The sequence below is a fragment of the Vicugna pacos genome, chromosome 28, assembly GCF_048564905.1.
Source record: "Vicugna pacos chromosome 28, VicPac4, whole genome shotgun sequence".
NCBI lineage: Eukaryota > Metazoa > Chordata > Mammalia > Artiodactyla > Camelidae > Vicugna > Vicugna pacos.
Genome location: NC_133014.1, coordinates 13,315,035 through 13,329,842, shown reverse-complemented (window position 1 = coordinate 13,329,842; position 14,808 = coordinate 13,315,035). Strand labels below are relative to the sequence as shown.

Below are 14,808 nucleotides of genomic sequence, written 5' to 3'. Positions count from 1 at the left end.
CTTTTCTGTTCCTTCTTGCATTTTTCTTTCCAAATGCTCGATTTGCTATCTTACTTCGCCTCTGCATTTCCTGCACGTGTCCTCTATACCACCAGCTTGTCCCCTCCTCTAGGACTTAAGGATCTCACCCCTTTGGAAAACGTAGGGAAAGAGGACATAGCATGACACGCATTCCTGCCACTACTGGTGAGCATTTACTGATCCCTGACGTAGCTAGTAGGAAAGTTGACTGAAGGTTGATTTTAAAACAAATGCTCGTCCTCGTCTGTATTTTTTGCCTCCTTTTTCATCTTGGGACTCTAAGGCCCCGGCTAAGAATTGTCTCCCTTCTTAAGGTTAATTGAAGATTGCCCAAGAGGCTTTTGATTTTGAGGGTATGCAGGACCCTTTAAAACTAGATATTATGAAAAACAACATCTGACATAGAATGCATAATTGAAGGTGATTAAACATTTTTAGAGTGGCTTGGGTAGTCTCAGGAGTCTTTTTATAAACACCAAATATGATGAACAGTGGGATTTTAAAGTTAAGCGCAAGTTCTTAAAACTGTCATCGTTATGAAATCTGGTAGACTGGGTCAGCTAACTGGATTTTGGTTGTGGGAGGAGTGAAGAGGGGAAGTGGCTCTGTATGTAATTATCAAAGTCCATCAAGCTGGTGGTGGAAGTGAGCTCGAAGGTCAGGCGGGACCGCAGACGGGAAGGGTCTGTCGAGGAGGTGCTCGGAATGGGGAGGACCATGGTGAGAAGACTTTTCTTTGAACATAAAAAACATGAAGAGTGACTCCTGCAGTTTTTATTAAATCTTATACTTGAGCTGACCTACGCTGCAGCTGTCTAGAAAGCCTTCAGGGATTTTTGTGGTCATTTTTAAATGAAATGTACCTTTACTTCTAATCAATGATACGTAATGAATCTCCTCTCATTTATAAATCTCGTGCAATTTATATGAAGAACATTATGCTTAAAAGGTAAAAGCACTGTTTGGTTCCAACATTGTCTTCTCACTCGTGGAAGTCTGTGTCATGGCGTATTACTCTGTTCCTCACTGCAGCAGCTCTCTGATGTTCACTGCTGGAAGCTTTTTGCTTCCTATTTTTCATATAGTTTACTTGCTCTTTGTTTTCTTTACTCTCCAGGAAAGGGGGTTAGGGGCCATCTCACGCTCGTAAGGGTACAGCCCCTCTGTTTTTAGTGAAGACCTAGATGTGTTTGTAACAAATGGAGTTTAATTTTGAAATAGCGTGGTTGTGTTGCATTCCATTTATACTCGTTTGGTAAGAAGTAAAAATCAAGGAGAAAGAATGATTTTAGAAATTTCCCGCAATCTGACTTTAGACAGTTTTATTCTTACGGAGAAACATGATGACATAAAAGTACTTTCAAAGCTTTTTGTAGTGATTCAGAATAATCTGTTTTAGCTGATAATTTATTTGATGGTTAAGCAGTTGTCTGAGTGTCAATTAAGAGGAGCTGTAGAGCACAGAGTAGAAATGATCACCATCCTCATGGCATTTTGTGCATAAACAATTAGATGCATTAAACAGTCAGGAAAGTATATCAAATGTACTGCAGACCAAAATAACCTGACAGGTAGGGTTTATACATGAAGGCTATGGAAAGTTACATATTTCTAAATTGTGTATAGGACTTCTAAATCTTGACCGTCAATATAGTGTCTGTATTTCACTGACAGACCGTTGTAATATGTAGATATTTAAAGTAACCTCCCAGCACATGTATTTCTTTAGAGGAGCAGTACTAGTGGAGTGAACAACCATTTTTACAGGTCTTCCAATCTAGTCTTGTATGTTTTCTGAAATACCATTACCTACCTGTTCACCCTTAGAATCAGATCATCAGGAAAGGTAAGCACTTAAAAGCCAAATACACATTTAAAAAAAAAAAACAGGCTTTGATTGAAAGATGAAGGTGCTGCCTGCTTTTCTGTGAGCTAACAGTGGGATTTTATTTAATAGCGGTGGGGGAATACATAGGATTTGAAAAATACGGTTGCTCCGGGCAGCGTGCTGCTGACGCTCAGCTAGCAGGGAGGTTACAGACGAGCGGGACCTGGTGCTTCTCCCATTTGTGCTTCTCATTCCTTTTGACTCTAAACACTTTCTATTTTATAAGTCGCTTTTTCTGTCTTAAGCATTTGGCTATCTTTGCATATAAATAATGGTTATTTTGAGCACATTTACTTGTTTAAAATCAGGCAGTAATACTTCTGATTTTATGAGTGATACAGTCATTGGTGTCCCAGCAGATCTGTTAGTTGACAGCAAAGAAGGAAGCCACAGGAGACACCTTGGGGGTTCCAGATTGTTCTGGGATAATTCTGTGTATGTGTCATGATGTTTTAAAAGCTATTTCTGTAAGAAATCAGTTTCTTAAGGTGATATGAAAACCAGGAAGGGAATCCCTTAGAATATTATGAAAATGAGAGAACAGCTTTTCCAGGAAGGTGCGTGCCCAGCATTTCAGACCGTGCTGCTGTCTCTGGGGAGGACTCATTGCCCTGTGTTGAATGGCACCCCGTGGGGGAAGGGGGAAGGCAGTTTTCAGAATGGGGAGAACACCGAGCATGCAGGGGTGCGCTGGGTAAGAGGGCAGCTGGGCTGGAGACATTCATTCCAAATTCTATTTCTTTGGCTGCTGGTTTAGTTTCTTCCTTGTGCTGTGAAATACTAGTTGGTCTAGTTCAGTGTTCAGACAGCTAATTTCAAGTCCGTGCATAGAAATGTTTTGCAGGGCTTGCAGAAGGATTTGTTGGGAGGGTGGTATAAATTAAAGATGGGAGCTCTGGCAACTGTGGCAAATTATAAGGCAGCTCAGAAGTCCTTTAAGCACTTCCCAGCCTCGTGTCTTCTCCTGCCTCCCCATCGTGCCCCTCAGGTTAAAACAAACTGGTTAAGAAAATTATTTGAAGAGGCCCATCTCGGCATTCACAGCCGAGGTTTTTTTTTCTGGGAGGTTCTGCCCAATTCAGACCCACTGGACAAACTAGTTATGCTCTTGAGAAAGGAACGTACAAAGCTGCTTTCATTGCCAGATTCCAACTGAAACTCATTAGAAACAACAGTTACTTAAATTGAGTCATTTCTGATTTTTCACTAAAATTGTTGCTGGCCTTGGGCTCTGCCTCCCTGCAAATTGCAGGTGCTTAGTGACACCATTAAGCAGTAAGACGTCCCCGTTTCCTTTTGTTTCTCTAAGTCTGCAAATGAAATACATAGCTTCCCCCAGGACAGGTAGGAAAAGTAAAGCTCACCCTGGGGTTTTTCTTCTAGGTAAACATGGGTGTGGGCACTCATGTCCAGACTGAACTGTGGACAAGATAAAGAAATGGGACAGTTCTGATTCCTTTGGAGTTATTTTTCCTTGTGGCTAAATTATGTTTCTTCAACTTCTGTGAATTCTCAGGACATCTGCATACACGTAATTTAAATTCCTGTCCAGGACGCATGTTTAAAACCAAAACATTAATTATTTAGTGCTTCTAAATCATCTATAAAAATGTAAGGAAAATTAAAATTTTTGCATATAACGAAAACTCCCTAATATTCTAAATGCCTCCCTTTCAAAGCAGGTGCCAGTTCCAACCTCAACATTCAAATGTAGAGAATGGAACTGAGGAGAAAAATTCAATATGACGTAGCTCATACTTGACTGTAAGTTAATTTCAGTGTTCCGCTGCAACAACAGAAGATGAGACTACAGTAGGGTCGAGCAGTGTGCTCACTCATCTTGAAAGAACCTGTATCTGTATTGGCAAAACAGATGACTAAGGTGCACCTCGCTACAGCGTAGATGGTTCTAGAAGGGCCGAGAGGGGTTTATTGACCATGGAGCATGGATTTTTCCACTAGTGCTTTATGTATGTTCTCAAAGCAAAATTTCAGTTTTATGTTGATTATATCTGCAGGTTTTAATAAGGTAAACTACTTTTAATTAGACAAGAGAACCCCAAATCTGGAGTTATCAATTAGCCTTAGCAGTTGTTAGCTCAGTATTTTTTTAGTATGAGGATTAAAACATAACGCACGTAAGGGGGTTTTTGTGTCTTGGCTCCAAATTTTAATAACTCCTTTGGGATCATCACTCTTCAGTAAAAGAAACTTTGTTAGAAAACATCCCATTGTATGGCAGGTGATCAGAATATCTGCCTTATAGAAGAACAATCCTAGGGTATTTCTAAAGCTTCATTTAGGAGTTTCTCAAAAGGAGAGACACAAATTGTGTCTCAGACATGAATCATACCCGAGTATTTACTCAGTAAATACTTAATGAATTAGTTAATCCATAGTAACAAGATTATACAGTGTAACAAACATAACTAGTGAGAACTTTACCCTTCCCAGTTGACCTGGACTTTATAATTTATAACATTAGTCCTTTAACTGAAAATTAAGATGCAATTGTAAAAAGTAGCACCAAGAAAAGGATGCGTGTCACACTTCGGAATATACCCCTACCTTAAACAACACTCACAAGTTTTTACTTAACGTTTTTATTTGAAGTTACTATATAGCCTACATATACATCGTAAAAAGGAAGACCCCACACACACACACACTGTAAAAAGAGGTGATTTTTGTAAATGTTCTTTGGCCGCCTGGTTTGGAACTCAGAGCCCGATAAGCACTTACATTGGCAGAACACACCATGTGCGGAACTTTGACTTCAGAGCTGGCTGGGGAGACCTAGGGAGCCTGGTACAGGAAGGGCAGTGCATCGCTAAACAGCACAGGAAAATTATTTGACTTGAAATTGTGTCCTTATCTTTCTTGTGTTATTATTGGGGGAAAAAAGCAGGTTCACGTAAGGATGAAGAGCTAAGCAGTGCCTCCCTGAGGGCAGTGGGGCTGTGGCAGTGGGCGGGTTCTCATCACATCTTAATTTTGCTTTAGAACTTCTGACTCCTCAGACACCAGGGTAATACTTTTATTAATCATTTCAACTACGATTAACTTCATAACTTGACTCACAGCTATAACCGAGTAAAGGCATGTGAGTGGAAACGGGGGAAGTTTTCCAGTAATAACTGGACAAAAAGCAAGGAAATACAGGAGCCTGGGGGCTGCAGAAGGGCTTTTGTGTGAGGAAGGGTGTGGGCGCCTGAGCAGAGATGAGCGGAGTTCTCAGCTAGGAAGGAGGAGAAGACGGAGAGGGCACAGCATTTGCTTCACCCCACTTCTTCACCCTGAGATGGATAGTGTCAGAAGAAAGGCTATTCTGGGTCATTCCTGCGTCAGTTTTTAAGGATAGCCCAGACAGGGAAACATTCGCTGGCCTTTCTCAAGACTTCATACAGTCATAACTTCTGGATGTCTCTCTCCAAGTATTAACCAAGAACATTACATTTAATGTGTAAAGTGTGAAGTAGTGCTTTCTGGAGCCACCAAATTCTTGGAGTTAAGTGCGGTGAATGTCAGCATAACAGAATTAAAACACGGACGGCCTTTCCCCACGCAAACCTTATGGCGGGTCTGAAAACCAGACTGGTTCTCACACAATTGGAGGACAAGGCAAGGAGTCAGAGAGGGCTCCATGACTTGAGGTGGGCTTGAAAAATGCGTGTTACTTCACAAAGGGGACAGAACGGGAAGGACTGGCATGACTCGGAGGGAAGAGACACAGCCAAGATGCACTGTTGAGAAGGAACGTACGGGGTGGGGGGGGTGGTAAAGCGCTGATTGCTGTGGGAAGTAGTGGGAAATAAAACTGAACCTGCCGAGTGAGGACAGATAATAGAGAACCCAAAAAACCAGAATCTTCATCCACTTGGTTTGGTGGACAGTAAAGAGAAGTTTTGGCACCTTTACAGAGGAAAGGCATTTCGCCACCATCACACCGCGTAGGCTGTCATTTGGGAAGGGAAGGATGGTAGAGTTTGAGTGGTTCTGTAGCTCCTCTGAAACGGGATGAACCTAACCGTAATGATTATGTGGATGCGCATGGATCAAAAAAGGGGCAGAAATTACAAAGAAGCTGTGTTGCCTATTATAGCATCATGGTTGTCAGAGAAATGGTGCCTCAAACATCTGGTGTTACCAGAAAGCAACGACAGAAGATGGTCACAGCCTTTGCACAGATAGTCTCAACAGCAAGGTGTTTCTCATGGATCTAAAATTAGATCAGAAAAGTAAATGAGTTTTATCAAGTCTGTGATCTAGAAACCCCATCAAGAAGTGCCCACCGCCGGGGCATTTGCTCCACTGGAAGTGTTGTTAGGAGCAGCCTGGGCCCAGCATCTGAGCTCAAGGGGTCTGAGAAGACGCCGCATCGAGGTGGAGTGGCCTCGTGGCGAGGGACCAGCTAGCTCCTCGGCATCCGCTGAATGCCTTTGCTGCAAGGCCCGTCCCTCTATCATGCTGCGTTCTGGCTTCCGTTAAAGCCAAGTGATACGCTGGCTCAGATAGGCAGGTATGTGTGTGTTTTTCTGTGAACAAAAACGGGCAAGAAACCTATTGTGAAGCCTTTCCAAAAGAGAGGGGAAGAGAACTCATACATCACAGGAACGCCTCCTCTCTTGTGTTTAAAGCGCTGGGCAGTAGCCAGAGAGAGCCCCTGGGGTGGGTGGGTGTACAAGTTCAAGAAAGAGGCTGGGGGAGGTCCAGACTGGCTTTGGTCTGGTTGATAGTTGTACGGGGCTTCTTGCTTAAAAACAAAACCCTAGCACACTGCTTTTAGATTATTTTTTCATGGACAGTAGCCTGTCACAGGGGAAAACATTTCGTGACTTCAGTAGTGACTTGGCATTTACACGTGGAATAATGACATCAGAGGGTATGTTCTGGACATGGGTGACCAGCAGTGTTAAGAGCCTGCACTGACCGCTGGCTCACTGGCCAATCAAGCACTGGGACCATTTGGGAAAAATGGACACTCCGACATGGTTTTGACATGAGATCTGTCTCAGTACATGGGTAAAGGCTTCCAAAAGGTGTGCAGATGAAATGCAGGACTGGTGGTGGCCGTCAGTGGCAAGAGGAAGCGGAAGGGGAAGACTCAAGCGGCAGCCGCGATACAGCTGAGCACGGCGAGGACGTTTGTGAATGAGGGTGTGGGGCGGGGTGGCCAGTAGCAGTTGGTGTTTCCTACAACAGGGTAAGTATTTATTATTTTTCAATACCATTGTCTGATCAGGCTATATTTACCAAACTTCCCAGTTGTAAATACCTGGGGCCTTTGTCAAAAACGTCAATACTCAGACCTCCTAGATTCACCTCCCAGGCACGGGGGTCTAGGGAGCTGTCTTTCAGCACGTGCCCCAGATGGATTACATCCTTAGCGAAGTTCAGGAAATGGTGACTTAAGCCAGTTCAGTGAGCCTTCGTGTTGACGAGCTGTCATCATTTTAAGCTCACGTGAGAGCTGAAAATTAATAGTTTTTTCTTGTTCGAGTGCTAGCAGTCTATCACGTGGCAGTGGAAGTACGATAAATATTAGTGTTGACAGACTCGTAGTTGTGGAGGTGAACAGCTTCTCCTCCGTGTGGAACGTCCCTGTCCCGTAAAGGGAGTGAGGGACCTTCGCGTGGGGGTGAAGCCCGGGGTGCCAGCCTGGCGCCTGCCTCTCTGCCCTCCCACCTCCTCGGTCTTCCTCCTGCCCCACTCCGCTCCTGTCTTCCTTTCTTCCTCTTGTTCCCTCCACTGTCTCTCAGAGGTACAACCCTGAGTTACCGAAGTTTCTGTCAGCCTGCTCAGTATAAGACAGAAAAACTTGCAAGGTGAGCAGGCTGCTGGCCCCGTGAGCACTTAGTTTTCCTTTCTGGGTCCTCGTCTGAATTAGCTTCACGTGGCCCGAGCGTGGCGTCGTCTTCCACTTGGTTCTCATCTGGCCTCGTGATCTGCCTGAGCTCCGCGATCCTCCCACCCCAGTGATGCCTTCTTCCTGGTCGTTCTTTACCCCTAGTCATCGGGAAGGGTTTGTTTTTGTGTTATTTCTCCCTGAACGATGCAGTCTGAGTACCTTCATCCTGCCGTCAGCTCTCTCATCCCTGCGATGACATGTGAAGGACTCTGACTTACAAAAGTGAAGTTAATATACAGTATTGAAGGGTCTTGATTTTTCTTTTACGTCCCTATCTCAGAGGTGCTTTTCTGGTTTGCAGGAGACGATCACGTCTTTTCAGGACATTCTTAGTCGACTGGTATCTGTACTTTTCCATTCCGTCTTCCTTCCAGGAATGCGTGTTTTCAAGGAGACCTTTCGCATCTAAGTCTGCGCACCAGCATCCTCAGAGAACCGGAACTTCAGTGGCTACCTTTGGGCAGTTTAGGTTCTGCAGAGATTTTATCCAAAAGCCAGTGTGAAAGGAAGTATCTTAGAAGGACGATGCCTTTTCCTTTTCCAGCTGTTTTCCCTTCGGATAAAAGTCTTACCCGTGCAGTCTTATGATATTGCAGTAAACCTGTACATAGTCCAGTGCCTGTTAATCATGGCAAAATGCTGCCTCAAAGATGTCTAAGCTGGCTGGTTTGTTTTGTTTTATTTTTCAACAATTGGAGGTAGTTTCTGCTTCTCCGAACCTTGCTGGTCTTTTTGCTTTAAAGCAAGCTTTAAGCAGTTCCCAGACAGGGAAGTCACACGGTCCTGGATTTCTCAGAGACTTCACAGTCTGGCTAGGGAAGACAGAAGCACGTGAAAGGTGAAGTATGTGTGTCGGACTCTACACGTATTCAGTGTCACGGCCCAGGAGTGGAGCGGACAGTAAAGCCTGCGTTCCTGGTAAAGAGTGTTGGTAACCAGTAAGCTTGTGAACGGCTACAATTGCTTTTCTCTCTGACAAAGAAGAAAAAAGTCTGACCACCTTTCTGGCATCTTCTAAAAAAGCCACAGGCACGCCATCTACTTCTCTCTGTCCTTCGTCTCACAGGCGTGGCCCTTCGGGGCCTCCCTGCCTCTGCACATTGTCATGTGTAGATGTTACTTTTCATGAGCATCTGTAGGTTTTCTTGAGGTTGTTTGTCAGTCCCGAGGCCGGCAGTCAGGACAGCTGATTGTGTGTAAGAGGAACTGGGCTCACATCCGAGTCTCGAGGGGGGCCTCTGCGTTCTGGTCATGGAAGATGGGGTCCGTGTCCGTTCAGGCTCTAGGAATCAGAGTCGTTTGTTTCCCCTCCGTGCCCCTGTGTTGTCCCTCAAGTCTCACCTTCCTCCTGCGCCTCAGCTCCCCTCGCCTCTCCCACCTGCTCTGAGCCAGCAATAAGGTCAATCAAATGCCCGATTTTACTCCAGGTGAAGAACTGAGGCCCATGACACGTGTGTGGGCGAGTGACTCAGGGGCCTGGCCTCAGCTGCCCCGCCCCCGGAGAGGGGCCTTCAGCTCGACGGTTCCCGGGCCCCCTCTGGTTGTGCGCCTGTGCATCAGCCTTTCTTCTTGGCTCTGTTCTTTAAGGCTGAAGGTCTTCCTACTTCACGGCTTGGCTACCACTCTTAGACCGTCATCTGCCAGTTGGATTTCTGGAAGAATAAGGGCCTTTCCTCTGAAAATTCCTCATTCTCTGTACCTTCTCCTTCTCCCTCCTGTTTCACCACTTCTGTTGAAACTCCTGTTTCAGAAACCGCGATCCCAAGATGTGAAGCCTCCTCTGCCTGTGGACACGGCGTTTTATTCCTGCTTTCTCCTCTGTCCCTTGCCCTCCGGCCCACAGGGAAGTGGTCTTCTCCTTGACCTTGATCTGACCACAGGCTTTTGTCCTGCCTCCTGGCCCTTCTGGAAATAAGGTTCTAAAGATGGTCTCTCATCTTCCCTTTCCCCCTTTGGAAGTCCCATTCACGGCCTGGTAGAGCACATTTGCACAGAATCAGTAATCCCTGTCTGTCTTACGTCACACTCGAGGTACTTAAGCCTGTTCAGCTGTGTCTTAATAAGAGCTTTGCGGTCTTGTTTGGTCCTCGAGTCCAGCTTCCTTTGAGGAAGCTTATGTCTCAGCCTTCGCCGTTCAAGACTGGACCTGGTCAGACGTGAAGGTGTCCTAAGCGGCACACTGAAACCGTTTTTCACGGAAGCTATTTTGCGAGACCATAAGAAGCCTCCGGCGGAGCTCGGGTCTGACTGCGTGTGGGATGCGGTGGCTGCCAGCGCGGCTCCGTGGAGGGTCGCAGCGCCGCTGCCCGCGGCTTGTTCGGCCCGCCGCCGTTCGCTAGTTCAGGCTCTGCGGTGCTTTTGCCACCGTAAGACTTGGTCCAGGTAAAATTCGCGTTAAAATACTCACCCGGAAAGGTGTCTGGTCAGTTTCATCTGTACGTAAATTGCTTTCTCCGCTTTCATTTCAGATTTGCCCGATATGCGCGGCCTTGCCCGGAGGCGACCCCAACCACGTCACGGACGACTTCGCAGCCCATCTCACACTTGAACACCGGGCCCCTAGAGATTTAATATCCTTTTACGAGGCACCGAGGGAAAGCGTTGTTTGTGATGTTGTCATTTTGATTATTTTTAAGGACTGTATTCCTGAAGAGAAAAACTAACCTCCAAGTTATGTTAGTTGATTTGACCTTTTTCTAAAAGTGACTCAGTACTGAGATACAATTTCTGATTTCTTTCTCTGCGCTTTGACTGTTACATGAACCGTGCTGAGTAAGTGAAAGCTGACTTGCTCACCATCTTTAGTTCATTACCATCTGATTTTTTGTTGTAAGACAGTTTAGCCAGGTTATAAGTCTTCGGGAGGGTGCTTTCATACAAAAGAGGAAAATGCGAATCCAGACTAAAATCTGATTCGTTAACCGTAAGGAGGCTGTGCCTGTTTGCCGGCCCTGCGCTCTGCTACCTCGCCCGGTAGTGGGTGCAGTGGTGGGGAGGTGCGCATCGCACGGCTCCCTTCCCTTCTGCAGTCTCCTTCTCCAGAGAGAGGCGTTTCCCGCCCAGTCTCTGAGTAGGATCGCCTAAGGTCAGGTCCAGCTCTGATTCCTTTCCCGCTTTCGTGTCTGCTCGCCCTCCCAAGCCACCCCCACGGCCATTCCTGGCAGTTTTCCCTGCAGTCTCCAGGCGGGTACTAGCCCACCAGAGTAAGTAATTTTGTACTCAGTGCTTCTGGTTTCAAGTTATGAGTCGTTTTTCTAATTGTTCTGTTCTCATGTAAAGATTTCTGTGTTCATTACAATTTGAAGCAATTCAAGAGCTAATGACAACTTTCCTCCCTGCCAGACTTCACTCTGATTCCTTTGCTGGCCTCCTGGCAATCATAATTCAGCCTGAGGCTTACTTGAGGAAGAAACTGGTCTGGTGGTTTTCTTGTCCTACAGCTCCCATCCCATGTTCACAGTTCTTAATTTTCTGTTCAGGAATGTGGCCCTTTAGAGTTAGGAAAAGTAGAAACTAATAGAAGGTGAAAGATATGGAACCATCCCGAGAAATCAGAGTATCAGCCTGGTCTGAGCCAGTCTGGGGCACGTGCTGAACGAACAGGAACCCACGCTCCTCTCTCCTAAATGCAGGGGACACTGAAAGCAAAATCAAGAATACAGTGCTTGTGTTTTGCTTTTTTTTTTAAACAGAATATGAGAACCCAAATGGGCCAAGAATACTTTAGCCTTTGAGTCACTTTGCATTTTGTATAAAAGAATCCTGCAACAATACCCAGAAGAGTTACGCTTGACCCACGCTTCTCCCCATCTTCACGCAGAAGCTACTAGGCAGCTCGTTTAAAACCACGCTGTTACCCTGCACGTTTTCAGCAAGGTCAAGGGCCTCTAGTGAAATTAGTATCCATTCAGTAGACTGTCTCACATCATCTACATCCGTTTTTGTGAGGTTTTTAGAAGTCTTTGGTTACCAGGAGATTAAATGAGGCAAAACACAAGAATGAGAGAAGGCATGTGTTGCATATTAGATTCCTAACAGGAATCACCATTAAGTTCTAGAAAGCAGAATGCTGACACAGCGGTTATCCTGGAAACACGCTGATTTTCCAGGTACTCCGAGTGCCGCTATGTGCTAATTCTGTTTGTCATGAGAGCCTCAAAACCACCCCGCCTTTTTTTTTTTAACTACTTTGATGGAATTCTTCCCAAAGTGCACTTTTCATAGCATCACTTTCTGTAGAACCTAAGCCACCATCATGAATCTGGGGGGCTTCCTGTCCCCACAGGACTCCTGAACCATCCTCTGAAGAACCGGGAAGCCAGCCCAAAATTCACCCGCCTCGTATAGCTGCTCTGTTGGCTGCTTTGAAAGAAAAGTCTCTCCTGCTGCAATATCTGGCCCCTCCTGCACACTCACACTCGCCTCTGTGGAAACACAACGTTGCCCTCGTGAGTTTGGGCAGCTGTTTGCTCCTCAGGACCGTCTTCAGTTTCACTCACGTGCAGGTGTTTTAAGATAATCGAGGCTGCTGGAAATTTGATTTCTTGATAAACATGCTGTTAACTCTGTCCATTTATACAAGAAATTCAAATCTGGTTTTCTGCTTAGCAGCAGCAGTTAAAAAAAAAAAAACTTGAGGACCGATTAAAACTGAAAGCCCAAAGGAGCCTTTTACTCCGGCATTTGAATTGTTTACAGTGTTCCCTTTCTCATCATAGATGGTCGGTGAGATTTGATTAGCCTGTATATTAGCACAGTGCTCACCAGATCTAACAACTGATGCTTCTTATTTGTGGTTACTTCGACGTGAACGTATGTGGACTTCAGCTCTGAGATTAGGGCGAGGGACTGTCTGGCCCTGGGTGTCTGACCAGGCGAGGTCCCCGCCTCCTCTGGGGACGCCCCTCTGGTCCTTGTAGCTGGAGCCCAGGAGGAAGCTCCTTCCCACCTGGAGAAGCTTTTTTTCTCTTTGAAAACACACACACATTCACAAGATACACACGTACTATGCACACGCTCACACGTGGCTTCATGTTTGAGTGTCTTTTTAAAGAGTTAATAGCCATTATATGTACAGTTGTGACATTTGCATTCTAAATGAAATGTGCTATTTTAAAATGCTGATAATTTAGGAAACCTGCGTGCCTGTCTTGCCAGGGCTCAAGTGATTTTTTTTTTTTTCTTTCTGTGAAATACTTGAGTCCTTTTCTTAACTTTGGAGCCATGATGAATCGAGTGGTGTTCGACACGTACGTAGAATGTTCCACCCCGGCCGGGGCTTAGGAGGGCCCCGAGCTCGCAGGTCAAACATGCACTTTACCAGCAGCTCTGCTGGCGGCCTCTCTTCCTCTCAGAGCTCGTATTCTCCAAGCAGCAGGGAAGCCATGGATCCTATAGCTGGTGAGTGAGTTTCGCGGCAGTGAAGGAGACGGCAGGGGGTGGGTGCTCCCTTTAGACAGTTTTGGTGGGATTTGTGTTCTCATCACACTCCTGTGTTCCCTGACAGAATTCCCCTCAATTTTATAGGTATAAACCATGTTTACAGCAGGCCACATCAAGTGGTTCACAGCATCCTGGCATTTCTTTAAGTGCTTTGAGGTGTAAGATAATAAGGGATGGCTCTATGTTCCATTGGTGGCCTCCAGAAACCCAAGAAACTCATAAAAGATTTAAGAGTTAAAAGACCTTCAGAATTCCATGGTTCAGCCTCCCCACGTACACAGATGAGAAAACTAATCGACAGACTCATGGAAGAAAGTAAAGTAGGAACTTCTATCCTTGCCTCAATTTGAGAAGTTGATTGCTGTGGGACATACTGAAAAGTACATGTTTTAATAGCTTGGGGAAATCTTACTAAAGAAAACCGTCTGAACATGTAGTTCATAGCCAAGTCACTGGTCTAATGCATGGCCAACCTGGGAAGCCAGCAGCAGAGCACAAGGTTTGAGAGTCAAAATAAAATGTCAGAAATCACGTTAGCTTGAGACTCTGAAAGACACACCAAGCACAGGCAGGCAGGAAGACTCCAGAAGCCCGTGCAGGTTCTGAAACACCCACAGTGCACCGTGGACCTGGAAGCCCTGAAAAGCTGATGAGTGTAAATCTGTGATGGAAAATAGGAACAGTGTTGAGGGGAGGGTATAGCTCAAGTGGTAGAGCACATGCTTAGCATGCATGAGGTCCTGGGTTCAATCCCCAGCACCTCGTCTAATAAATAAATAAATAAATAAACCTAATCTCCACCCCCCCCAAAAGAAGGTAAGAACAATGTTAATCATAAAACCTCCCTTCAGATGTGAGGTACACATATAAAATCTTAATTCCAAATTCACTCTGGGTGTTTGCATGTGCAGTAAGCCTCAAAAAAACTGAGTTTTGGGAATTGGAAAAAATACTTCATCCAAAGGAAATATTTGCCTGCTGTCCTTTGTAGCAGGCTCTAAAAGTAATTTCTGGGAGCAAAATTCAAAACTGAGACGTTTTCTTTTTTTTTTGTAAGTGAAGATCAGCTCGTGTTAGTGATGGACCGTATGAAAGAATGGTGTTAAGAACCCTGGGATGAAACAACAGTAGGCAGTAAAACAGAGACGTGTCCTGTTAATGAGTTTTAATGTGAAGTGTTTGCCAGCCTGGGAATGTCGGCGAGGTGACCGTCAGTTCCCTGTAAGCCAGGCAGACCTGCACCAGGGAGAAGGCGGTCACCGCACCTCACTTAGATGAGGGGCGGGGACAGGGATCCGCGGCCCCTGATGAGCCCAGCATTATTCACACAGCAGAGTCTGGACTGTAACCGGCCACAGACGGGCTGTACAGGCAGGAGCCAGTCGGCCTCGCTGGGCGTCACCAGCGGTCCTCCCTGCAGGCTGCTCTGGCGCTCAGGCAAAATACAAGAAAGCCCCAGAGAGAAGGCAGAGGGGGCGCTAGCATCACAGTTAGGAGTGATGCAGGCCTCCTGGGCTCGATTCTGATAGTCGTTCAATCAGCAAATAAG

General features: G+C 45.7%; 1 protein-coding gene across 2 annotated transcripts in view; it reads left to right on the top strand.

Annotated features, from left to right (window-relative positions):
- Positions 1-14,808, top strand: part of KCMF1 (potassium channel modulatory factor 1) — a 64,539-nt gene that overhangs the window by 44,402 nt on the left and 5,329 nt on the right. For both annotated transcript variants that reach the window (XM_072951554.1, XM_072951553.1), the window contains 2 exons: positions 10,286-10,387; positions 13,043-13,217. In XM_072951554.1, coding sequence (XP_072807655.1) covers positions 10,286-10,387; positions 13,043-13,217 — 277 coding nt within the window. The remainder of the gene's footprint in view (positions 1-10,285; positions 10,388-13,042; positions 13,218-14,808) is intronic.